The 27,221-nt window shown below is 40.5% G+C and overlaps 1 protein-coding gene and 1 non-coding gene across 4 annotated transcripts in view; one reads left to right on the plus strand and one right to left on the minus strand.

Annotated features, from left to right (window-relative positions):
- The first annotated feature begins 12,516 nt into the window (after window positions 1–12,516).
- ANLN (anillin actin binding protein) overlaps window positions 12,517–27,221 on the plus strand; it is a 78,713-nt gene continuing 64,008 nt past the window's right edge. For all 3 annotated transcript variants that reach the window (XM_003788587.2, XM_003788588.2, XM_012804369.1), the window contains exons 1-3: window positions 12,517–12,766; window positions 21,547–21,700; window positions 25,029–25,343. In XM_003788587.2, coding sequence (XP_003788635.1) covers window positions 12,749–12,766; window positions 21,547–21,700; window positions 25,029–25,343 — 487 coding nt within the window. In that variant the 5' untranslated portion in view covers window positions 12,517–12,748. The remainder of the gene's footprint in view (window positions 12,767–21,546; window positions 21,701–25,028; window positions 25,344–27,221) is intronic.
- Window positions 19,751–19,881, minus strand: LOC111724915. Its single transcript, XR_002773124.1, has one exon. It is a non-coding gene; the product is annotated as a small nucleolar RNA SNORA38 (small nucleolar RNA).

Raw genomic sequence — 27,221 nt, forward strand, 5'->3', positions numbered from 1 at the left:
AAAAAAAAAAAAAGAAAGAAAGAAATAATGTACATAATCAGTTACTTCTTTAGCTCGCTTAACTGGGATGCTGTGGGGAGTTAGAGCCCCAGTTCTTTTGAAACTTCTGTGGTAGTGGGAGAAACAAACAATATTGTAGTTAACAAATGATGTAATTTCAGATACAGAAAGGTCCTACGAAGTACAGTAAATCAGGAAAACAGTGAGGTGGTAGCTCAGTGTGACAGTGGTTCCAAAAGCTCTTTTTGAGAAAGTGCCTTTTTAGCTGAGACTTAAACGATAAGAAAGTCACGGGAAGCTGGGCCTATAGTCAGGAGGTTGAGGCAAGGGCTTTCTTCTCTTGAGCCAGAGTTTGAGATTACTGTGAGCTATGACACCATGGTACTCTAGCCTGGGGCAACAGAATGAGACTCTGTCTTTAAAAAAAAAAAAAGGCTCAGCACCCATAGCTCAGTGAATGGGCACCAGCCACATACTGAAGCTGGCAGGTTCAAGCCTGGCCTAGACCTGCTAAACAACAATGACAACTGCAAAATACCCGGGCTTGGTGGCAGGTGCCTGTAGTCCCAGCTACTTGGGAGGCTGAGGCAAAAGAATTGCTTAAGCCCAAGAGTTTGAGATTGCTGTGACCTATGACGCCACAGCACTCTACTGAGGGTGATGTAGTGAGACTGTCTCAAGAAAAAAAGAAGAAAGTCATGGAAATTTCTGGGGACAAGCATTCTAGGTAGAGTGCAAAAACAAAAGCTCTGAGATAAGAATGATGTTGGCTTGATCCTAGAGGTATATGAAAGTCAGAATGGTTGTAGCTACGGTGTTTCCCTGAAAGTAAGACCTACCCCAAAATAAGCCCTAGCAGGATTTCTATGCATTTGTTAAATATAAATAAATAAATATAAAACTACCCCATAATAAGACCTAATGATGGGCGTGGCTATGCAGCGTATCTCCATTTCTGCCTTGGAGCAGTAAGGAAGACTGGAGTACCTTATCTGCCACAGCTCCTTTCTCCCAGCCCTTTGTACTTGCTCAGGTGTGCGAGTGGTAACCAGGGTCGCAGGCATGCTGTTGCGCATGTGCGAACGGCTAGGGGAAAGGAGTTCCCGCATCACTAGCATCAGCCCCACCAACAAGGTCAGCTCCCCCTGTCAAGTTCCAGAAGAAGATGACTTAACTGTATTTGAATAAATGTAGACTGTTGTATTACACTTAATAAAAATAAGACATCCCCTCAAAATAAGTCCTAGTGTGTCTTCTTTAGAAAAAATAAATATAAGACAGTGTCTTATTTTCAGGGAAACACGGTAGTAAGGTAAAGAAGTTTGGATGTGGGTGGCACCTGTGGCTCAAAGGAGTAGGGTGCCGGCCCCATATGCCAGAGGTGGCTGTTTCAAACCCAGATCCAGCCAAAAATAAAAAAAAGAAGTTTGGATGTTAGGGCGGTGCCTGTGGCTCAGTGGATAGGGTGGCAGGCGCCCTACTCCAGAGGCTGAGGCAAGAGAATCACCTCAGTTCGGGAGCTGGAGGTTGCTGTGAGCTGTGTGATGCCAGGGCACTCTATTGAGGGGGATAGAGTGAGACTCTGTCTCTACAAAAAAAAAAGAAGAAGCAGTGCCTGTGGCTCAAAGGAGTAGGGCGCCAGCCCCATATACCAGAGGTAGTGGGTTCAAACCCAGCCCTAGGCAAGAACTGCAAAAAAAAAAAAAAAAAATGAAAGAAAGAAAGGTCAGTATAGTTGGAAGGTATGAGGTATGGTGAAGGCCTGGAGTAAGAGACTGTGGTCTCTGAGACTTCATCAGCAAACTTTTTTTTTTGAGACAATGTCTCAAGCTGTTGCCCTGGGTAGAATACCATGACGTCACAGCTCACAGCAACTTCTAAGTCTTGGGCTTAAGCGATTCTCTTCCCTCAACCTCCCAAGTAGCTGGGACTACAGGTACCTGCCACAACACCTGGCTTTTTTTTGGTTATAGTTGTCATTGTTGTTTGGCAGGCCTGGGCTGGATTCAAACCTTCCAGCTCCTCTGGTGTATGTTGATGGCACCCTAGCCGCTTGAGCTACAGGCACCAAGTCCAAACATTTTTCTTGGGTTGCATTTTGGCTGGGGCCAGGTTTGAACCTACCACTCTCAGTATATGGGACCAGTACCATACTCACTGAGCCACAGGTGCCACCCAACATTTTTCTTTTTAAAGACAGCATCTTACTTGGTAGAGCGCTATGATGTCTTAGCTCACAGCAACCTCAAACTCTTGGGTTCAATCAATCCTCTTGCCTCAGCCTCCCAAGCAGCTGGGACTACAGGCACTGGCCACAATACCCAGTTGTTTTTTTAGAGACAAGGTCTTGCTCTGGCTCAGGCTGTCTTGAACCTGTGAGCTCAGGCAATCCTCCCCACCCCCTAGCCTCCCAAGTGCTGGGATTATTATAGGCATGAGCCACCATGCCCAGCAAGCAAACATTTCTTGAGGGCCTATTAAGCTCCAGGCATGGATAAGTCTGAGAAAGAGTGGGATGGTGTCAGCCTGTGAGAAGCAGGAAAGGTGAGACTGGAAGTAGATGTCATGAGCTCTAACATTTGAAAGGATTAATAAAAAAGTAACTGAACCATGAGGTCTGAAAGTATTATGTGAGGAACAATTTTTGAATTGTTTTGATCACGAGGTTCATGGCAGACATCACTAGTGTACAATGAACCTGCTATATTCTTTTTTTTTTTTTTTTTGCAGTTTTTGGCTGGGGCTGGGTTTGAACCCACCACCTCCAGTATATGGGGCCGGTGCCCTACTCCTTTGAGCTACAGGCACCGCCTAAACCTGGTATATTCTCTTGTATAAAATTTAAGAAGATTTTATCTTTGATGTTCAGTAAAGAGATGTTGATGTTGGCTCAGTGCCTGTAGCTCAGTGGCTAGGGTACCAGCCACATACACTGGAGCTGGCGGGTTTAAATCCAGCTTGGGCCTGCCAAACAACAATGACAACTACACCCCCAAAATAGGTGGGTATTGTGGCAGAAGCCTGTGGTCCCAGCTACTTGGGAGGCTGAGGCAAGAGATCACTTAAGCCCAAGACTTAGAGGTTGCTGAGAGCTGTGACACCACAGCACTCTACCCAGGGTGACAGCTTGAGACTCTGTCTCAAAAAAAAAAGAGAGAGACATTGATGTTAAAGAAACATGTGCTGCTGCTATTTTATAATATTAAGAGATCATTTTCTTCAGTGGTGCCTGTGGCTTAGTGGGTAGGGCTCCAGCCCCATATACCGAGGATGGTGAGTTCAAAACCAGCCCCCAGCCAAACTGCAACAAAAAATAGCCCGGCATTGTGGCAAGCGCCTGTGGTCCCACCTACTCGGGAGGCTGAGGTAGGAGAATCACCTAAGCCCAGGAGTTGGAGGTTGCTATGAGCTTGAGGGCTCTGTCTCAAAAAAAAAAAAAAAAGCCCAGGAGTTGGAGGTTGCCGTGAGCTGTGTGACGCCATAGCACTCTACAGAGGGCAATAATTTTTTTTAATGTATTTTTAAAAATACATTAAAAAAAAAGAGAGATACTTTTCTTTAAAACGGGCTCACTAAAATATTAAGTTTTATGAAAATAGCTTTAAGAAATCCAGGTATAGGAAAGTTATTAATATATAAATTATAGTGTGATTAAGTACATAAAATAATTCTTCCTCTTTATCACAGAATTTACTGTGGTCTTTAAACATGAAAGACCTTTTCCCTTAAAATTCTTACCAAGCATTTGAGAAAGTAAAAAGGAAATAAAGGCAGTATACATTTGAGAATAGTCCACTGAATAAAGGAGATATGCCGGTAGTTGCAGTGGTTTTTGGAAACTATACAAGTATGTTCAGGAAGCATAGTATGTTTTCTCTCACTCTGGAATCTAAAACATTTTCATTGATCAGAAAAGAAAATAGGCTTGACGCCTGTAGCTCAAGCAGCTAAGGTGCCAGCTACATACACCTGAGCTGGCAGGTTCAAATCCAGCCTGGGCTCACCAAAGAACAATGTCAGCTGCAACCAAAAAATAACCGGGCATTGTGGCAGGCGCCTGTAGTCCCAGCTACTTGGGATGCAGAGGCAGGAGAATTGCTTGAGCCCAAGAGTTGGAGGTTGCTGTGAGCTGTGATGCCACAGCACTCTACCCAGGGTAACAGCTTGAGGCTGTGTCTCAAGAAAAAGAAAAGAAAAGAAATCTATATGACACTAACATAAGGCGACCAGATGTCCTGCTTTTTAACAATTTGTCCTGCATCCTGCAGTGTTTTAAAAAAGTCCTGTTTTTTGGAAAGAATGCACACCAAGCTAGGTAACAGCGGGAGAACGGGAAGGGAATATATGGTTTTCGGCTACCATATGGCTATTTCGCCAGGATATGAGTTTTATATTATTTTTGTTAATTTTATAATGTTAAACTTTAATAATAACAAATAATTGTTGAGAACTGATTATCAAGAACTGCTTATCAAAGTTCGCATTATTGATCAGTTGTTAGAATTCAACCACCATTGTTTGGACTTAATGAACAATGGCATTTTTTGCATTGGCAATGACGAAAACATTTTGTAACTGTCTCTCAGACGATACACATTGTACTGCGTGCTAGTGCTAGTTAAACAAGTGATGTCAACAAATCAGCTATTCAGATAATTTTAAGTAATTTATTTATTTCATGAATTTAGCAGACAGTACTCATATTATTTATATTTTATAGTGGCGGCAAAAAGTCTAGCGCCAGCCTTGAAAGTGACACTTATGACTTACGAGGTATCATTATTAAAAAAATATATTGATAAGGAAACGGTTAAATCTTGGGCATCAGCAAAAATCACAATAGAGAACAAATGGTTAGAAATATTTCATCATTTTGAAACAAACCATGTTCCATACAATAATGCACTAAAAATTGTGGGATATGCGCTGTCCTTACCAGGAACTAATGCTGCGACTGAACGCATTTTTTCTATGGTAAATAAAGTATGGACATCAGAAAAATCACAATTAAGTGTTAGACTTTGAAAGCCATTTTATGTGTGAAATATAATTTAACAAATTCTTGTGAAAAATTTCATGACCTTTTAAACAACAGCAATCTACTAAAAAAATTTGCTCAAATGAGAAATATGCCAAAGAATAAAATAATACTATACATAATTTTTTAATGTATTATATTTGTAAATTATACTTATGTTGAAATTAAAAAAAATATATTACAATACTATTTTTGCGTTCTATGAAAATTTTTGTTGCTCCATATAGACCAAATTTTTAATTAAGAACCCTCCCCACCCCCCATCAATGGTGTCCTGCTTTACCAATGTTAAAATCTGGTCACCTTACACAAACAACCATTAGTAGTAGAGACTGTAATGAATAAATTAGCCCTTTTCAGTAACATTTAGATAATATCCTTTGATGATTCTTTTCTTTCCCTATAATAAATGTGTAAAAGCCAGATAACCTGAGGTAGAGAACTTGAGTTTAATCCTTCTTGACTCTGCCTTATGGTTAGGTCTTGGCCTTTTTTCTCCCTGTAAAAATAAAAATATTTATGTTATTATTTTCTGAATTAAATGAGAATGTGAATGGTATTTTGAAAAATTAACTGTAAATATAAAGCATTTGGAGCATCCCCGCTGAAGCTGAAGTTAATACTTTCAGATTTTTTTTTTTTTTTGAGACACTCTTACTCTGTGGCCCCTGGCTAGAGTGTGATGGTGTCAACCTGGCTCACAGCAACCTCAAATTCTTAGGTTCAAGTGATCCTCCTGCCTCAGCCTCCTGAGTAGCTGGGACTACAGATGTGTGCCACCATGCCAGACAAATTTTTCTATCTTTAGTAGCGATGGATGTCTTGCTCTTGTTCAGGCTAGTCTTGAACTCCTGAGCTTAAATAGTCACTCTTCTTGGCCTCCCAGAGTGCTAGGCTTATAGGTGTGAGTTACCACGCCTAGCCAGGCTTTGCAGTTTTGATAAGGATATTATTGGATACCATTTTAATTGCAATGAAGAACATAAACTTGATCAAAACAAGGAATTGATGATGCATAATTTGTTTTTTCCCATAATTTATTTTTTAAAAAGCTCTCTATAAATTACCAAAACTAATTTAGTAGGTTTGCTATAATCACTTATATTCCTATACAACAGTAATATTTTAAAACTATAAACGAAAAAGTATCATTTATAAAAGCAACAACAACAAAGATTCATAGGAATAAATTTAACAAAGTTAAGAGATCTTTATGGAAGTGTGTTATAAACATTTCTGGAAGACATAATGAAAATATAGCATGCTTATTAATGGGAAGGCTTGATATAACAAAGATGTCAATTCTTTCCAAATTATAAGGTAAATTCTGTGCAATTTGAATTAAAAATCTCAAAAGGGAGGCTGGGCGTGGTGGCTCATGCCTGTAATCCTAGCACTCTGGGAGGTTGAGGTGGGTGGATTACTTGAACTCATGAGTTTGATACCAGTCTGAGCTAAAGCGAGACCCCATCTCTACTATAAATAGAAAAACTGAGGCAAGCGGATCACTTGAGCCCAAGAGTTGGAGGTTGCTGTGAGCTATGATGCTACAGCACTCTACCCAGGGTGACAGCTTGAGACTGTCTCAAAAAGAAAAAAAAATCTCAAAAGGGTTTTTTGTTTGTTTGTTTTTGTGGAGCATGAGAATCTGACTCTAAAATTCATGTGGGGGAAATGAACCAGGTCAATTTTGAATTTTCCCTACCAAATATCAGCATTCACAAGAAGACAGAGTGATATTGAGAAAGGAATAGACAAATAGACCAGTAGAACAGAATGGAGAGCTCTAGGATGAGAAAAATTGTTATACAGAGGGTGCCCCCAAATGTATACATATTGTTTTTTTTTGAAACAGAGTCTCTCTTTGTCACATTCGTGCTGTGGCATCACAGCTCACAGCAACCTCCAGCTCTTGGGCTTAGGCAATTCTCTTGCCTCAGCCTCCTGAGTAGCTGGGACTACAGGTGCCCACCACAACGCCCAGCTATTTTTTTTTTCTTTTGTTTGCAGTTTGGCTGGCGCTGGGTTTGAACCCACCACCCTAGGTATATGGGGCTGGCACCCTACTCACTAAGCACAGGCGCCGCCCCAAATGTATACACATTTTAAGAAAGGAAAAAACTGTTTTAAAATTTTAATACTCAATATATACCAGTAACAAAAGATGAATACAAGTCATGTTTGACTTCTGCAATTACAAGAAGTGCTCCAAGTGGTTACCATCAGCGTCTAGACACTTTAGCGATGACCAAAGTGTCCACTTGTATTGCTGCACATGCAGTTTCAATTTCCACTGGTGAGACCTGCGGAAGGCCTTTGAGGCCTCTCATACTCATACCTCCATTATTGCACTTTTTTTTTTTTTTTAAGACAGAGTTTCACTATGTCACTCTTGGTAGACTGCTGTAGTGTCACAGCTCACAGCAACCTCAAACTCTTGGGATTAAGCAATTATCTAACCTCAGCCTCCCAAGTACCTAGGATTATAGGTGCCAGCCACAAACACCTGGCTATTTTTTTTGTTGCAATTGTCATTGAGCTGGCCTGGGCTGGGTTCAAACCCACCATGGTGTATGTGCCAGCCTTGGTGTGTGTGGCTGGCACCCTACCCACTGAGCTAAGATTACCACCCCATTGTTGTACTTTTACAATGCTCTTGAATTTCAAATACCCCTTCAAAATGGTCTTGCCCACCTCCAAATACAGCTGTGCTTCCACCATTTTCTTTGACTATCCCACCTGCCACAGGTGATGCTCCTGTTCATTTGATTAATGTATCTTTCGAGCAAATGTCATAATACACATTGCTACTGTAATTCAGTTCAACTTCAAAGAGTAACACAAATAACCTCTCTTAAAATGTATATACATTTTTTTTTGGCACCCCAGGTATGAAAGTGGCATTACAAGTCAATGGGAAAAGGATGGACAATTTAGTAACCACACTAAGATTAAAAACAAAATCTAGATAGTCTAAAGACAAAGCCATGAACATTCATACTTTCAAATTTTTAGAAGAAAATATAGGAGACCATTTTTATGACCTTAGGGTAGGGAAGAAATTTCTGAAGGCATAAAACCCACAAATCCTCAGAAAAATTATACAGTACATATGTGTCCATTATGTATATACAGTACATATGTGTCCATTACATTAACATTAAACTCTTCTGTACATCTAAGACATCATAAAGTAAAAATATAAGCCATTAATTAATAAATGTGCAAGCCAAAACTCAACAGAGGTTATTTTCCCAGAAAATAGTAAACAACCAACAAAAACTCTATGAAACAATAAGAAAAAGACATATAACTGCACAGAAAAATGGGCATAGAAGATTGAAAATTGGGCGGGGCCTGTGGCTCAGTGAGAAGGGTGCCAGCCCCATATACCAAGGGTGGCGTGTTCGAACCAAACTGCAACAACCAAAAAATAAAAATAAAAAATAGCCAGGCACTATGGCGGGCGCCTGTAGTCCCATATACACAGCAGGCTGAAGCAGGAGAATTGCCTAAGCCCACGAGTTGGAGGTTGCTGTGAGCTGTGTGATGCCATGGCACTCTACCAAGGGCAATAAAGTGAGACTCTGTTTCTTAAGAAAAAAAAAAAAAAGAAGATTGAAAATGACAAACAGAAAAACTGAAAGGGTTGGGTGGTACACGTGGCTCAAAGGAATAGGGCACCAACCCCATATGCCAGAGGTGGCAGGTTCAAACCCAGCCCAGCCAAAAACAGCAAAAAAAAAAAAAAACCTGAATGGGCAATAAACACATGTAATATTCATCTTCACTTGTGATAAGAGAAATGCACACATACAAGGATGACAAAATTTTAAAAGTATTCAAGTATTGAGAAGAAACTGGAGTAGCAGGCATATTCATATGCTAGTGATTGGAATGTAAATTGGGACAATCATGTTGAAGAATAACTTATTTTTAATAACTGGTAACAATATTGAAATATATTTATTGAACCGTGTGATGGCTCACACCTGGAATCCTAGCACTCTGGGATGCTGAGGCAGGTGGATTGCTTGTGCTCACAAGTTCCAGACCAGCCTGAGCTACAGCAAGACCCCATTTCTTAAAAACAAACAAACAAACAAACAAAAAAAGTAGCCAGACATTGGGGTAGACGCCTATAGTCCCAGCTACTCAGGAGGCTGAGGCAGGATGATCACTTGAGCCTAAGAATTTGAGGTTGCTGGGAGCTGTGACACCACAGCTCTCTACCAAGGGTGACATAGTGAGACTCTGTCTCAAAAAAAAAAAAAAAAAGAAAATTTTTTTTTATTGATTAGTAGATTATTATTGAAATAATCTACTAATTCCTAGACATATAAATCTAGATAATGTTTTCCCTGAGGAGATATAGAAGTAATCATGGTATCATGGGATTTTAGGATTAAAAAACTGGTAGCAAGCTAACTGTTCCTTAACAAGGACATTTATGTATTCATTAATACATAAATTACAAGTATAGTTATGTCATATAATTTAGTAGTGAAAATGAACAAAATGCAGCTTAGTTATTAGTGAGTATAAATATTACAAAGATACTATTGAGACAAATTAGATATATACAGTGCAAATGAAATTTATATAAAACACTAAATATTGCTATGTATATGTATATTATATATGTTAATAGTTTTGTTTTTAGACTATCTGGATTTTTTTATATGCATAACCAGTTACCTTAGCAGTGGTTACTAAACTGTCCATCCTTTTCCCATTGACCTGGGATTATGTAATTAATACATAAATTATAAGTATAGTTATGTCATATAATTTAGTAGTGGAAATGAACAAAATGTGGCTTAAATATTACAAAGATAATATTGAGCCAAATTAAATTATAGACACATATATACAGTGAAAATGAAATTTATATAAAACAGTAAATATTGCAATGTATATGTGTATATATGTGTGTGTGTGTGTGTGTGTACAGAGAGAGAGACAGACAGAGAGAGAGATAATAGTATAGTAGAAGTATACATATTGCCATGAGAATGATAAACATAAAAATCAGGATACTTTTGCTCCCTGATGAGTGAGAAGTGGAATAAGATTAGGAAAGGGATACATTGGAGACTTCAATTATGTGTGGAATTCTTTAAAGCTAGATGGCTGATACATGGCTTTTTTAACTCACATTTTTGTTGTAAACTAGAAATATTTAGCATGGTTTTTAAAAAGGGAAAAATCATTCTATAATACCTTATAAACTAAAGAATGAACTACCAGAGGTTAAGAATGGAAAGAGGTGGCATGGCGCTTGTGGTTCAAGTGGCTAAGGCGCCAGCCACATACACCTGAGCTGGCGAGTTCGAATCCAGCCCCAGCCAGTCAAATAACAATGATGGCTGCAACCAAAAAATAGCTGGGCGTTGTGGCAGGGACCTGTAGTCCCAGCTACTCGGGAGGCTGAGGCAGGAGAATCGCTTGAGCCCAGGAGTTGGAGGTTGCTGTGAGCTGTGATGCCATAGCATTCTACCCAGGGTGACAGCTTGAGGCTCTGTCTCAAAAAAAAAAAAAGAAAAAAAGAAAAAGAATGGAGAGTGACACCTGTGGCTCAAAGGAGTAGGGCGCCAACCCCATATGCTGGAGGTGGCAGGTTCAAACCCAGCCCCCAGCCAAAAACTGCAAAAATAAATAAATAAATAAATAAATAAAAATAAAAAAGGAAAGAGGCATGGTAGGAGATAATTGTAGTGTTCCAGAAGTATCTAGCATAGTTTCTGGCAGGCAGTAGGTGTTTCACACACAGACGCTATTGTGGTGGTTGTTGCTAGTAAACATCAAGGTAAAGACCAAAATCTAAGGGGATTATGAGGAAAGATAAACTAAACTAGGTAATCTTGAGTAGATTATCGTGTGCTAGGTATTTTGTTTCTTTTGATCTTGACCAGAATCTAGTTGAGAAAGTTATAAAGAAACTTAGGTCTCACAGAAGCAATAAACAGAAGGCATAACGGATGCATAAATTTCAAATGACTCATTTTCCAATGTTGTTTAAAACACACACACACATCCCAAATACGTATACACACCCCTTTCCTGTCTAGCACTTGAAACAAATTCAAAACTCTTTTCTTTTTGTTCTTAAGTAGCACATTCGGGGTTAAATATTAATAGTTCTGTGCACCATACATTTGGACAATGCCTTACTTATTTCAGAATATTTTTGGATAATCTCCATTTTTCATCTGTCCCTACTAACAATTCTTAGGAAGGCAGGACATTACTGTCATACCACTGAGTAAACTAAAATATGAGGAGGCTAAATCAGATTGTTCTTAACTCGGTGAACTTCATAAAATCCTACGTGAAATAACTTACAACTGAATGGGCAGTCAGAAGTCAAATAGAAGGTCAGTTTTAATTCCATTTTCAAAAGAATCTATTACTTGCCCAAAATGTGAAAAAAAAAAAGGGTTAAATGATTTGTGTAAAGCCTAAAATCATAGGGTTTATAGTAAAGATACTGATAAAACACTTTTTGTAATGCTTACTGACTGCTTAAAGTGGAGAGGTTATTATATATATTGAAACACCTTGGTAGACATAGTTCTGTTTTGTTCAGTTGCTGGGCAGTTACTCTGTAATCTACATGGGTGTTACTTTTTCCGATGAACAAATCAAGAATTGTCTCTACAAGCCTTAGCACAGACTTGCGGCGGAAGAAATCTGATACAGCAACTATGTAACATACCTTACCATTTAGAGTAGTCTATCAAGAGTAAACACGAGACAGCTTGATCTAGGGTGGAAAAGTGAAGGGTGAGCTGAGGACGGGATTTTCATTTATCCTGGACTACTTAACGACTGGAATGTTCCTTCTCTCAGCACTAAGAGCGAGGGACTGAACTAGAGGGCTTCTCAGAATTCTTCCAGCTCTAGCACTGTGTGCAGTTGGATGGGATTTAAAATAAGAATTCTTGCGTATGAACACTTAACATAGGCCAGGATTATTTTCCCAAGGAGAAAAGCCTCCAGGGCCCAAGGTGGGTCACTGGTCATTGGGCCCACTTGTCCGAGGACCCTTCACCACCTGCCTGACATCCAAAAATGCCATCCCCCTTCTGGTGAAGTAGGGGTAGGGAGTGGCGGGCAGAGAAAAAGCTAGAGAAGGTCAAATTTAAGGCCAAATTGCTAGAGTGGCAATTTAAACACAAGGGCTCTTAATCCTTTATTTAGGAATGAAGGCAGGCAGGAACGCCCAAATGCGGCTGGTGCGGAGACCCGCCTTAGCCGGGTAGTGTGTGTGTGTGTGTGTGTGTGTGTGTGTGTGTGTGTGTGCGCGCACTTTGGGGGTGGAGACCCCGCTCAGACGCTGAAGGGCAGGAGGGCCCCGCCTCTAGCCTCTGGCGTCCCAGCCGGCCAGCGCCAGGCAGTGGCGGAGGGGAGGAGGCGGGGCCACCCCTGGGAACCTCAGGGCCCGGCCCCGCCCCGCCCCGCCCCGCCCCGTCCCGCCCAGCGCGCATGCTCGCGGCTCCGGCGCTGAAATTCAAATTTGAACGGCCACAGGAGGCCAAGTCTGACACTGGAGGCTGAGGGAAGAGGACAGTAGGTTGTGGGTGAGCTCCCCCGTCCTGCATTCCTTGTTTTCTCCAGGAGACACACTGGGCCGAAACTCACTTTTCTTTTCCTGAATTTGAACCACCGTTTCCATCGTCTCATAGTCGACACGCTGCGCCTGGGGCCATGGACCCGTTTACCGAGGTGAGAAAACTTGCGGGTGCAGTCAGCCGTGATCCCTCTCGGCCCCCACCTTCCCTTCCTACTGTCAGCCTCCGAGCCCACCGGGCCGGGGGCGCGTGCGTGCGCGTGCGCAGTGCGTGCGTGCGGGGGTCGGGCGCGGTCTGGCTGCAGGAGCCGGGAGAGGGGGGCGGCGGCGGCGGCGAAATTTGTTGTTCCAGTCGCGCAGAGGAAACTCTGGGAGGAAAGCTATTGCTGGTTGTGGTGAAAACAGCAAAAGGCAGTAGTGAGAACACTCGTGTCAGCCCCGTTAATGCACTGCCCCTCTGCAGTCCTACCTCCCCACCCCGGCCACCCGGAGAGTCAGGCGTAGGCCTGAACGAACAAGTCCTGCTGGAAAAAGCTGGAAAACCCTGCAGGGCGGAGTGCGGCGTCCGAGTGACTCAGTGCTGTGTGACTCAGTGATCAGCCTGCAAAGGAATGGGCTGTGATTTGCGGAGTTCGCGTGGCCAGCAGAGGAGCTGTTAATGCTGTTAATCAGTTGACAGCAAAACGTTAAATAGGCAGGTGCTGAAACCCTTGACTTCGTTCAGAAAAAGTCGGGCGTTCCTTCAGACCCCCTTACTCAGCTGGCTAGCGAGGTTTCATACCCGGCATTGACACTTTAGAAGGAAACAGTGCTGCCTAGCTGAATGTGTATAAAACAAAATTATTAGCCCACGATTTTTTTTAGAAAACAGTAAAAAACTAAGTTTTTCAGTGTTTGTGGAGCATATCATTACATTTACTTCGTCTTTTGTTTTTTGGAAATAGGATGTGGATTATGTCGTTATTGTGTCAGTCTAGCTGTAGACATTGTTCCTTCTTAAGTGTCTTATTTTATTTGCAGTTTTATTTTGGCTGGGGCCTCGTTTGAACCCGTCACCTCCGGTATATGGGACCTGCGGCCTACTCCGTGAGCCACAGGCGCCGCCATTCCTCAGTGTCATGTTGCCAGTTGTCCACCCCCTTCTATTCCAGGACAGTTCCTCTTTTTTAGGCTGTTGTGCAAGTTTTAAACTGTTATTTTTTGAATTGTTGCAAAGTGGGCCTTAAGTGTCTCTTAGACAAACACTCGAATCTCCTGGAGAGTAGTAATACCTTTTATGGGAATATAGTTATAATTCCATAGGTTAAATCTATCTGAGGTACTGGTTTCAACAATTGATTGAAGGTTTCAACAATTAGAGATTACTTGTATTCCAAAACAACAGTTAATCTGTTTTTCTGTTTCAAATTCTTGGTCGTATTAGGAAAAACACATTCATTTGTTTACCTTATTTGGAGATTTTATTTATTCATTTTTTTGTAGAGTTATCAGCTTCTGTAGAGTACTGTGGTGTCACAGCTCACAGCAACCTCCAGTTCTTGGGCTTAGGCGATTCTCCTGCCCCAGCCTCCCAAGTAGCTGGGACTACAGGCGCCAGCCACAACGCCTGGCTATTTTTTTGTTGCAGTTTGACCAGGGCCGGGTTTGAACCTGCCACCCACCATATATGGGGCCGGTGCCCTACTCACTGAGCCACAGGCACTGCCCTTCTTTGGAGATTTTTTTTTTTTGAGACAGAGCCTCAAGCTGTCCCCCTGGGTAGAGTGCCATGGCATTACAGCTCACAGCAACCTCCAACTCCTGGGCTCAAGGGAGTCTCCTGCCTCCACCTCCCAAGTAGCTGGGACCACAGGCGCCCACCACAACGCCCGGCTATTTTTTGGTTGCAGCCATCATTTGTTGTTTGGCAGGTCCGGGCTGGGGATTCAAACCCGCCACCTTAGGTGTACGTGGCTGGCGCCTTAGCCGGTTGAGCTATAGGCGCCGAGCCTGGAGATTTTAATAGAAAAATTTGGAGCATATTTTTGTATTAGCTTTAAAGAATAGGGTTGCTCATGACTGAATAGCTTTCACTTGTCTTGATGTTAAATAGGATATATTTTGAGTTGCTAATTCAGAATAAGATTCCTTAAAACATAAGCCCTGTGTGCTCTAAGTAACTGACAGGAACAATGCATTTTGAAAGTTGGCTGAAAATTGTATTTTGTTTCACTTAAAAACTAGCCGTTCTGAAGCTAGTACAAATTTAGAATGTGCTTAGAAATATGTACAGTTTAATATGCATGTTTTGTATTGTGAGAAGTTAGGTCAGCTGCAGTTGGAATGAACGGCTTTAACATCTTTTCCTTAATTGGTCATCTGTGAACTATTTGAAATGGTTAAAAAAAAAAAAGAAATGGTTCCAACTATTAGGGGCTTAATTAGAGCATTTATGACATTTTGTGCAGTGAAATGAATTTCTGGTACAGTTTCTTGAAAGGACTGAAAGTTAGTATAAAATGACTTTCTCCATCAGAGTTCCTTCTCAGAACCATAGAACACAGAAAATTATTTAAGAAACATATATTCTCAGTTCCCCCAAGGGCGATTCATAATCAGTGCCATCCTAAAAACATAACAAGGAAATTAATTCATTACATTAATGCCAGGGCTTAATTCTTTTGGTAACTCCGGTTCAGAAGGGCTACAATCATCCTAAACTCTTTTTTTCCTCAAACATGACTTCTTCACTGGTCCTCTTCCCTGTTGTTGCTGATATTATTCTGGGACACTCTTAATTTCCCTTTTTCTTTCTTTCTTTTTTTTAAATTCCTTTTTGGGAATTCACTGAGGGTTTAAATTTCTGTTGGAGATTCACTGAGGGTACAAGATGTGTCACAGTGTGGGACACTCTTAATTTCCCTTTCTCATCAGCCTGGCAAACTCTGATTTGACTTCCAGCTCAGGTTGATCTCCCTTTTTCAGAGGGGAGATGACCTTTCACAGTACTTGCCCCACTGGAATCTACCTGTCGAATGTATTTACCTGTTCAACATAGTTCCTGCCAGAATGTGAGCTTTATGAAGGCAGAGATTGTTCTTTTCTATTCACAGTTTCCCTAACATAAAACACATCCAATAACATTTTGCTGAATTAACATAGAGTAGAGCCCTTAGCTACAAATTATTTCACAATTACATACAACAATAACTGTTAGAACATTTTAGCAATTTTTCTCTGAAGAAAATTTCAAAATATAAAAGATGAGTGGTATAATAACCCTCACGCACTCATCATTCAGCTTTTGTAGTTTACAATGTGTGGCCATTCTGTTTCACTATATACCACTCTGCCCTACCCTGACTTATTTTGGAGCAACTTCTAGACATGATATAATTTCATATATGAATATTTTAGTATTTATCACTAAAAGCTAAAGACTTCAAATAAATATGGTGCCATTATTGCATCTAAAAATTAAAAATAATTCCTTAATATTATCAGATATCTGTCAATGTTCATTTCTCCAAATGTTTAATGTTTAGCTTGTCAGGTTTTAGACAGGGCCCACTGGACAGTGTCTTTTAATGTTTTTCATAGACCAACCAGACATGAAAAAGAATTTATCTCCTTTTGATTCATGGACTAATATGCCGTTTAGGCAGATACCTATTTTGATCAACTGTTAACATTTAGAATTTTTGTTGAAGTTGGCGTCTGTGGCTCAGTGAGTAGGACACTGGCCCCATATACTGAGGGTGCTGGGTTCAAACCCAGCCCCAGCCAAACTGCAACCAAAAAATAGCCAGTGTTGTGGTGGGCATCTGTAGTCCCAGCTACTGGGGAGGCTGAGGCAAGAGAATCACCTAAGCCCAAGAGCTGGAGGTTTCTGTGAGCTGTGATGCCATGGCACTCTATGAGGGTGACAAAGTGAGACTCTGTCTCTTAAAAAAAAAAAAAAAGGCTCGGCGCCTGTGGCTCAAGTGGCTGAGGTGCCAGCCAAATACACCTGAGCTGGCGGGTTTGAATCCAGCCCAGGCCGCCAAATAACAATGATAGCTGCAACCAAAAAATAGCCGAGTGTTGTGGCAGGTGCCTGTAGTCCCAGCTACTTGGGACGCAGAGGTAGGAGAATCGCTTGAGCCCAGGAGTTAGAGGGTGCTGTGGGCTGTGATGCCACAGCACTCTACCAGGGGGACAGCTTGAGACTCTGTCTCAAAAAAAAAAAAAAGAACTTTAGTTGAAGATATGAAGCTAGTTAGTTCTAGTGACAAGTTCTTAAAATTAAAGAGCAATTGGATTTAGTCAAGAGACAGCTTTTATTTATTTATTTATTTATTTTTGAAACAGAGTTTCACTGTGTTACCCTCGGTGAAGTCCTGTAGGGTCACAGCTCACAGCAACCTCAAACTCTTGGGCTCAAGTGATTCTCTTGCCTCAGCCTCCCAAGTACCTGGGACTATAGGCACCAGGCACAATGCCCAGCTATTTTTTGATGCAGTTGTCTTTGTTGGTTAGCTGGCTCAGGCAGGGTTCGAACCCACCAACTTTGGTGTATGTAGCTGGCACTGTGACCACTGTGCTACGGGCGCCAAGTCAAGAGACGGTTTATAGCAAAATGGTTAAGAGTCCAGACTTGGGAGCTTGGTTCAAATGTTGCCTGCTGCTTCTTAGCTATGTGACTATAAAACAGTAGTAGAAACAGAATCTACCAGATAGGGTTTTGAGAATTAAATAGTGTCAGTCATTGGAAGTATTTTATACTAAGTTCTATATAATCATTAGTGATTATTACTGTACTTGTTAGGTGAATTTAAAATTGTAAATTTACTACATATAACATTACTGTCAGCCTCTTTGTTTGAAGCTCTGCTCATGTGAGAGTCATCCCACTCTATAGGATACATGTACTACAGGGAAACCCAGAGCTCAGTGTGCCAAGCTAGAACTTTCCGCATAGAAACCTTAACAGGAGAAAAAGCTACAATTAAAATACTTTGCAAAAGAATCTTTTTTGTGAGATACTTTTAAATCCTATGTATACAGCCTGAATGTAAATAAGTAAGTAAACATATTCTTACTTATTTGAATGGAGTTTTCCTTTTTTCTTTTTTTTGCAGTTTTTGGCCGGGGCTGGGTTTGAACCCGCCACCTCCGGCATGTGGGACTGGCTCCCTACCCCTTTGAGCCACAGGTGCTGCCCAAATGGAGTTTTTCTTACTTTCCAGAATTATTATTTCTTTTTTTAAAGGCAGGATCACACTCTATTCCACAGGTTGGTCTTGAACTCCTGGCCTTTAGTGATCCTCCTGTCTTGGTCACCTGAGTACCTGGGATTTTGGATACACGGTGATATTTTCCAGAAGTAAATTAAAGTCTCTGTGTTGACGTGGGAAAGAGTTGCTAGAACATCTAGAAATAACAAGCAGCTAATTTATATTGTTTATTTTGTTTAAGAAGGCACTGAAATTAATAATACCTGCTAGAAAAATTTTCATCAGAAATGATTTGGGGTGTGCGCGTGACAAAAATTGTTTAGAGACTATAAGCTTCAGTTATCTGAGATTCATTCATGTGGAATATTTTACTTCCTGATTATTCCTCTGTTATTTGAAGAATTAGGTGTGATATTTGAAGGAAAGTACTTTATATTTAAAAGAATCTTTAAGTTCCTGATTATAAGAAAGGACAACTTTATTGAGGACTTATTATACATATTTATTGAACTGTTGAGTTTATGTTTAGATACGTTGTACCTTTTAAATTAATAGCCTTTAGTGCTTATTTCACAGATTAGGAAACTTTTTTAGCTTATCTAATTTTTTTAAATTTGAGAATTTTTGAATCTAATTTAAACACTAGAACACTTGTCTATGTTTGAATGACAAAACCGCATTCTTTTGTTGTGACCCATTGCTCATGGTAACTGAAGCTATACTGACTCACAAATGTTCTAACTGACCAGAATGGAATGTGGGCATGTCTGTGAATGAACATAAATTAGGCTAGTGTTGTATCTGGAGAGTGATTTTTTTTTTTAATCACAGGAATTTATCAGATATATGTGGATTTGAATACATATGACCATTCTTGAGTTTGTTAAAGGAGACTTTTACTTAGAAGGCTGAAGGTCTTGGGTTTTGAAAGGCATTTGGCTCCTTAATTCTTTCAGTGATACAGTATTTCAAATTAGTGTCACTTTTTTTTTTTTTTTTGAGATGGAGTCTCACTTTGTCACTCTTGGTAGAGTACTATGGTGTCATAGCTCACTGCAACCTCAAACTCTTGGGCTCAAGCAATTCTCTTGCCTCAGTCTCCCAAGTAGCTGGCACTACAGGTGCCTACCACAAAGCCTGGTTATTTTTAGAGAAGATGTCTCACTGTGGCTCAGGCTGGTTTCAAACCTGTGAGCTTAGGCAATTCACCTGCCTCAGCCTCCCAGAGTGCTAGGATTAAGTGTGAGCCACCACACCTGGCCTATTGTCACTTCTTTTCAGTGAAATTTACAATTAGAAATTATTGGGCAGCACCTGTGGCTTAGTGGGTAGGGCACCAGCCCCCTATACTAAGGGTGGCGGGTTTGAACCCGGCCCTGGCCAAACTGCAACAAAAAATAGCGGGTGTTGTGGTGGGCACCTGTAGTCCCAGCTACTGGGGAGGCTCCTGCAAGGGAATTGCCTAAGCCCAGGAGTTGGAGGTTGCTATAAGCTGTGATGCCATGGCACTCTATGGATAGTAATATAGTGAGACTCTGTCTCAAAAAAAAAAAAAAAAAAAAAAGAAAGAAATCATTGCTAAAGGCTCTGCTCAGGGGTTAGGGCGCTGACCACATGAACCTGGGCTGGTAGGTTTGAACAGGACCAGGGCCTGCTAAAAACAATGGCAACAATAACAAAAAAATAGCCAGGTATTGTGGTGGGCGCCTATAGTCCCAGCTACTGGGAGGCTGAGGCAAGAGAATTGCTTAAGCCCAAGAGTTTGAGGTTGAGGTGTGACACCATGGCATAGTGAGACTCTGTCTCAAAAAACAAACAAACAAAAAACAAATTTAGCTCATGTTTCTTTTGCATAGCAGGAATTTTTAGAAATTAGTACTCTAATTTAATTAATTAATTTTAAAATTTCTTTTTCTTTTCTTTTCTTTGTTTTGTTTTGTCTTTCTATGTGAGTTGGTCAGTCTTGAGCCTGCAGGGAGCAAGCTGGCTCCAGACTTCTTGAAGTCCATATTTCTTTGCCTCCAATGTTTACATGTTCAGAGACAGGGAGCCACAGACACACCTTTGTAGGAGAGTTTTTGTTATTTTTCAGAGTTGGGGGGTCTCGTTGTGTTGCCCAGGCTGGACTCAAACCCCTGGACTCAAGTAAACCTCCCACCTCAGCCTTCTGAGCAACTGGGAGAACAGGTATGCCCACGCCTGGCTTTGTTACCCTATTTTAATTAAGGAATTAAAAAATGTCAAATAGAATTTAATTCCTCAGTTTGCTGTATCTGCTGTATCTAACTCCTGTATCTGTGTGTGCAGGAACAATAGTCTATATCTCTCCTTTAGTTGTGTGCATTTGAAAGAGAATGACTAGTTCGATCTTATGTTTGAGTTTTACTACACTGACTCATAATAGAAATAACAATTCAGGGTAAGAAAAGAGTACTCATGATGGAATGGCTGAGATGTCAACTTAAAACTATCTTATTATATATTGATATTTAATTAAATAAAACAAGATATTTTCTTTTTTCCTCTGGGGAAGGATCTTCTGTTTTGAAAGGGCTCCATCTTATATCTCTTGCTGCCTATCTCTACCCCAAATTTAAGTGGCTATATAGGTTTTGATGCTGGAACACATTACCACAAACTTGCTGGCTTAAAATAATATATATTTATTATCTTACAGGTCGGTAGGTCAGAAGTCTGAAATGATTTTACTGGGTTAAAATTAAGGTGTCAGCAGGATTGTGTTCAAGGAGGCTCTAGGGGAGAAACTGTTTCCTAGGCCTTTTAGCTTCTAAAGGTTATCTGCATTTTGTGGCTTGTTGCCCCTTCTCTGTCTTCAGAACTACTGACTTCTGCTTCTATTGTCAGATCTTCTCTTGCCTCTCACCTTCCTGCCTCCCTCTTTTCCTTTGAAAGGACCTTTGTGATTATATTGGGCCCACCCAGATAATTCAGAATGTTCTTTCCATTTGAAGATACTTGATCATATCAGCAAAGTCCCTTTTGCTCTGTAAGACAGCATATTCATGGGTTCAGGGAATTAGCACAAAAACACCTTTGGGGAATCATTATTCTGCCTACCATGGTTCTTGACACAACAGCCATTCTATTTCTAATGATTCAATGGGCCTGCAATTTGTGTTGGACTCAGCTGGACTGTTCTGCTGCTGCATGGGTCATGCAGGAATTTTCAGAGATCTGGCAAATTATCTGGTACTGGATGCTCTAAGATGGCCTTATTCACATGTCTAGTGGTTGATGCTGGTCAATAGCTGGGCCATATGTCTTTAGCGGACTTAACCTGGGCTTCTTCAAGTGGTAGTAGCATTCCGAGAAAGAGAGGGAGAGAGCCCACCCAAACTGCAAGATCTCTTGATTCTTAGAAAGTCACACAGTATCATTTCTGCCATATTTTATTAGAGCAAATCATAAGGTCAGCCTAGATTCAAGGCTGGGGAAGTGGATTCTACCTTTTGACAGAAGCAGAAAGAATTGGTAGTTATTTAAAATCTTATATAAGTAGCTTTATGCATTTTATTTGCCCTTGAATGTTCCTATTGCATCTTTAATAATTATGACATTAGGGTGCTCACTTAATGAATCTTGACTTCATTATTTAGGATTTCATTTTTGAAATGTATTTAACTATTATCCTACGTGGCAACTGGCAATTTTAGGAGAGACTGCCGTTTTGTGAACTTTTGACTAAACTTGTTTTAATGTTGATGTATTTATATATGTAGAAACTGCTTGAGCGAACCCGTGCCAGGCGAGAGAATCTTCAGAGAAAAATGGCTGAGAGGCCTGTAGCTGCCCCAAGGTCTATGCCTCATGCTAAGCGAGCCAGAGAGCCACTTTCAGAAGCAAGTAACCAGCAGCCCCTGTCTGGTGGTGAAGGTAAAAGTAAAATTTTCATTTTTTTAAAGGAGATAAGTTTTACACATTTAAGTATGTATATGGAAGAACCAAGGTTCTTGGTTCATGAAACAAATGTAACAGCCTCTGAGAGAAGAATAGGGTTCTATTTTAGGGTTCTTACAGTAAGCACAGGACCTATAAGGTTGGTTTCTTTTAACAATTTTTTTTTTTTTTTTTTAAATTGAGACAGAGTCTCACTATGTCACCCTGGGTAGAGTGCCGTGGTGTCACAGCTCATAGCAACTTCAAACTCTTGGGCTTAAGCGATTCTCTTCCCTCAGCCTCCCAAGTAGCTGGGACTGAAGGAGCCTGCCACAATGCCTGGCTGTTTTTTTGTTGTAGTTGTCATTGTTGTTTGGCAGGCCCAGGCTGGATTCGAACCCGCCAGCTTCAGTGTATGTGGCTGGTGCCCTAGTAGCTAAGTTACAGGCGTCAAGCCTTTTTTTTTTTTGAGACAGAGTCTCACTCTGTTGCCTTGGGTATAGAGTGCCATCGCAACTTCAAAGTCTTGGCCTTAAGTGATCCTCTTGCCTCAGCCTCCTGAGTAGCTGCGACTATAGCCAAACCACAATATCCGGCTAGTTGTTTTTATTTAGTAGAGATGGGATCTGGCTCTTGTTCAGGCTGGTCTTGAATTCCTGAGCTCAAGCAATCCACCCAACTTGGCCTCCCAGAATTCTAGGATTACAGGCGTGTGCCACTGCACCTGGCCTCTTTTAATAAACATTTTAAATTATTGGGTAAGCAGGCCTGTAATCTCAGCATTTTCAGAAGCTGAGGTGGGAGGACTGCTTGAGGCCAGAAGTTCAAAATCAGTCTTGCAACATAATAAGACACTGTCTTTATAAAACGAAAAACACCAAATATTTTAAATTAATTGATTGAACTTTATTTTTTTCAATCCAAAGTTATCCTTAAAACCCCAAGGGAAAAAATAAAAAGGAGTAGGGTAACAGTTATAATGGCAGACATGTAGTTTTTTTACCCTAGCAGTGCCAGAATAGCACATGCTTAAAATGAGAGTATCTAAGCATGAAAATGCGAATGTAATTACTGTTTTACATAAGAACTATAAACTTAAAGAACTCTGTATTTTAAGGTAGTGTTGCATGTTAAAATAGAAACACTTCTAAAAGATGATTAGGTGAATTCATAGTAAATAGATCCATAAATGAGATACAAAGATTAGAAAGTTTCATGATATATATTTTGTTAAGTTGATGACACATAAGGGCAATCATGACTTACCACAAGTATTACCTTGCATTTTTTTTTTTTTTTTTTTTGCAGTTTTTGGCTGGGGCTGGGTTTGAACCTGTCACCTCTGGCATATGGCCAGCGCCCTACTCCTTTGAGCCACAGGCGCCGCCCCACAAATATTACTTACGGAACAAAAGCATTTGATCAGACAGTCAATGAAACGGACCTCATCTGCCTTATATGAAATTTACATTTTTTTTTTTTTTGAGACAGAATCTTACTCTGTCATGCTGGGTAGAGTACTAAGGCATCATAGCTTGTAGGAACCTTGGGCTTGAGCAATCCACAGGCACTTACACCATTACTCCCGGCTAGTTTTTCTATTTTTAGTAGAGCTCTGGCTGGTCTGGAATTCCTGAGCTCAAGTGATCCACCTGCTTCGGCCTTTCAGAGTGCTAGGATTACAGGCATGAGCCACTGTGCCTAGCTACTTTCTTTTTAAAATATTAATTTTCCAGGAAATATATTGAGACTTGTTCCTGGGTAAAAATAATATGCTTTGTGTTTGGATAGCTCCTTTTTATTTTAGAAAATTTTCAATTATTTTATAGCTATTTGCTATAGAAGTTTAAAGATAAGTTGTCAAGGGCGATGCCTGCTATTCAGTGGGTAGGGCACCGGCCCCATATACCCAGGGTGGCGGGTTCAAACCCGGTCCTGGCCAAACTGCAAAACCAAAAAATAGCCAGGCGTTGTGGCAGGCACCAGTAGTCCCAGCTCCTTGAGAGGCTGAGGCAAGAGAATCGCCGAAGCCCAGGAATTGGAGATTGCTGTGAGCTGTGACGCCAAAGCACTCTACTGAGGGCAAGAAAGTGAGACTCTGTCTCAAAAAAAAAATAAAAAAGATATGTTGTCAAATATTTGTATGGGTGGATTTGTTTGGTCTTGACCAGATAATTCTCTTATTCTGTTCCCTGCCTCTCTCCTAAACCTCAAGCCAAGTGCCCTCATAGCCTTACTTGTTGGTTATTGTTCATAAGAAATTGCTTCAAAAACAAAAAAGCTGGTTTCTACCTTTAGCTCAGTTATGTGACTTTACGCAGGTAACTTAATTTCTCCAGGCTTGATTTTTTTCTTATCTAGAAATGAGATAATTGGGCTGTAGATCTTTTTTTTTTTTTTTGAGACAGAGTCTCAAGCTATTGCCTTGGGTAGAGTGCTGTTGCATCATAGCTCAAAGCAACCTTAAACTCTTGGGCTTAAGCGATTCTCTTGCCTTAGCCTCCCAAGTAACTGGGACTACAGGCACCTGCCACAATGCCCTGCTATTTTTTTGTTGTAATTCATTGTTGTTTGGCAGGCCCAGGATGGGTTCGAACCTGCCAGCCTCCATGTATGTGGCTGGAGCCCTAGCCGCTGAACTACAGGCGCCAAGCTGGGCTGTAGATCTTTGAATCTGTTGGAATGCTTACTTATTCTGTGTGTATGCATTTTTTATTTCCTATTGTTTTAAGACTATGTGAAGTATTTTTGCATAGGTCTTGAGGATTGTTAATTAATTTTCCCTTCATTAAGATTTTATAACCATAAATTATGTTTGCTTAAAAAGAAATCTTTGATATCAGATTTCTAAGTTACTCTAAGAGTGACATTTTGCTATTTCTTTTTAAATTTCTTTTATTTATTTATTTTTAGACAGAGTCTCACTTTGTAGCCCTCGGTAGAGTGCTGTGATGTCACCAACCTCAAACTCTTGGGCTCAAACAATTCTCTTGCCTCACCCTCCCAAGTAGCTCAGAGGACAAGTGCCAACCATAATGCCCGGCTATTTTTTTAGAGACAAGGTCTTCTGGCTCTGGCTATGGCTGGTATCAAACTCATGAGCTCCAGCAATCCACTTGCCTTGGCCTCCCAGAGTGCCTGGAATTACAGGCATGAGGCACCTCCCCCAGCTATGGTTTTGCTATTTCTTATTGTAACTAAAATCATTGAAAGGACTAGAGAAAGATGATGTTTTACTAACTTGTTAGGTACCTACCTCTAAGTTTTTCATACTGTGAGAAATTACGTAATTTTGAATATTTTTTTTTAACCTTTTTTAATTTAGAGAAATCTTGTACAAAACCATCACCATCCAAAAAACGCTGTTCTGACAATGCTGAAGTAGAAGTTTCTAACTTGGAAAATAAACAACCGGTTGAATCAACTTCTGCAAAATCTTGTTCTCCAAGTCCTGGGTCTCCTCAGGCGCAGCCACAGGCAGCAGATGCTATTAGTGATTCTGCTGCAGTCCCAGCACCACTGCCGGGCCCAAGGGGAGGGCTGAACTCAAGATTAGAAGCAACTGCAGCCTCCTCAGTTAAAACACGCATGCAAAAACTTGCAGAGCAACGACGCCATTGGGATAATAACAATATAACAGGTATAAATTCTGTAGACAGTATGGTCTATAAATCTTTTTCAGTAAGATTCAATTTGGTATGTTGAAAATTTTATCAGTTAACACATGAAAGGTAAATGGTTTTGTTTTATTTATACCCTGAGTATTCTTTGCTTGCAAATGCCTTACATACCAATGGTATATTTATAAGTTGGTTTTGTTCTCATTGAGGTAGATGATAAGATTCTAACACTAGTTCTGATCTTATGTTTGCAACGAAAAACAATTGAGAACAAACTGTACTTGGTGTTATTAGCATTTCGGACCCTCAGCTCTGTCCTATTTCATGAATTCACTTAATAAACTAAGGTATGCAATGTTGTTCAGTAGTGGAGAGAGAAAATGTCAAAAATTATAAATTGAACGCTCGTAAAGTGTGTTATTTGTCTGTAATGCTGGAAACAAATGAAGTGACTTGATCCTTGGCTTTCATGAGCCTATAATCTCATGGGGAGCCTTAGAAGTAATTCAACAGTTACTTGTGCTATGATCAGTTTTATATTTCTCTTACCTTGTTGTTACCAAAAAAAAAAAAAGCCTTCAGATGACTTACAAAAATACTTATATTACAAACTAAGAAAATTAAGGAAATTAAGATGAAGAGAAAATATGGGAAGGAAAAACAAAGAAGAGACAGGTAAAGTCAGTTTATTAAATATAGGCTAAAAGGTTCTTTTCTTGTAGTAGCCATGCAAAGAAGTGAAACAATTATATGATTAATGTTTATAAGCTGAAAGAAAGCACAATCATCTTTGACACTAAGATGTGGAGAGAACTTTCTCCCTAAAGATGACTTTGTGGGAGCTAGTAAACCTATAAGATTTCTCAAGGTAGGCAGATGGCCTGAATCAGGCTCAGTCAGTAGAAGCAATTCTTTTTTTATTTCTCCCCCCCCCCCAAGAATTTAATGAGACTTTCTTCATGCTCCATCAACTTTATCTATTCATTGCTGTGGCTGATTAAAAAAAATAGGAAGTGGGCAGGTGGGTGGAAGGTAGGCTTTCTGTTTAATGAAAAGCTGGCAAACAGGCTTAATTCTTTAGACTACTCCCAAGTGGGTGCAGGTAAAGACCTCCTTTCCACTGTAAGTCAATGGCAAAGATAAGAGAGGCCTGATTCAGGAAGATACATCTTTTTTTCTTTTTCACTTTCTCACCCTCGATAGTGTCGTGACGTCACAGCTCACAGCAACCTCTAACTCCTGGGCTTAGGCGATTCTCTTGCCTCAGCATCCTGAGTAGCTGGGACTATAGGCACTTGCCACAACACCCAGCTATTTTTTGTTGCAGTTTGGCTGGGGCCAGGTTTGAACCCACTACCCTTGGTATATGGGGCCGGTGCCTACCCACTGAACCACAGGCATCGCCCAGTACATCTTTCTTTTAATGACATTTATAACCAATTCTCTGTTCTGGCCCTGGGAAGCAAATGTTCAGGTGTTTTCTGAGTCATCTGTGGCAGAAGCTGTCTAGCCTTCCCATACCTGATGGCAATGGGAACACTTGTAAGGTCAAACACATTTCTCTTTACCTCTTGAATAGTATGGCTTCCTGAAAAGTTCAGGTTGTGCTCCCACTGAACTTCATGGTAGGTGATGCTCCATGTGAAGTTTTGGTTTAATGACTTTTGTAGAGTAGCAATATGACTAGATAGACAATGAAGGTGGTGGCAAGTCTAGTGTAAGGACATAAAGACTAGTTTTTTGGTAAGCGCACCTGTTTTCCACAACTCCAGTTTTCTGGCCTTTTAACTACATTTTAGACACAGGTATACAGGTGTCTTTAAGTACCGCATCAGCACTTTTGTCTATACTCAAGTTGAGTCCAGCATCTGAGGTTGCCTTTCTTTTTTTTTTTTTTT

The sequence above is a fragment of the Otolemur garnettii genome, unplaced genomic scaffold (genome assembly GCF_000181295.1).
Source record: "Otolemur garnettii isolate 467f Iridium unplaced genomic scaffold, OtoGar3 scaffold00028, whole genome shotgun sequence".
In the NCBI taxonomy this organism is placed as follows: domain Eukaryota; kingdom Metazoa; phylum Chordata; class Mammalia; order Primates; family Galagidae; genus Otolemur; species Otolemur garnettii.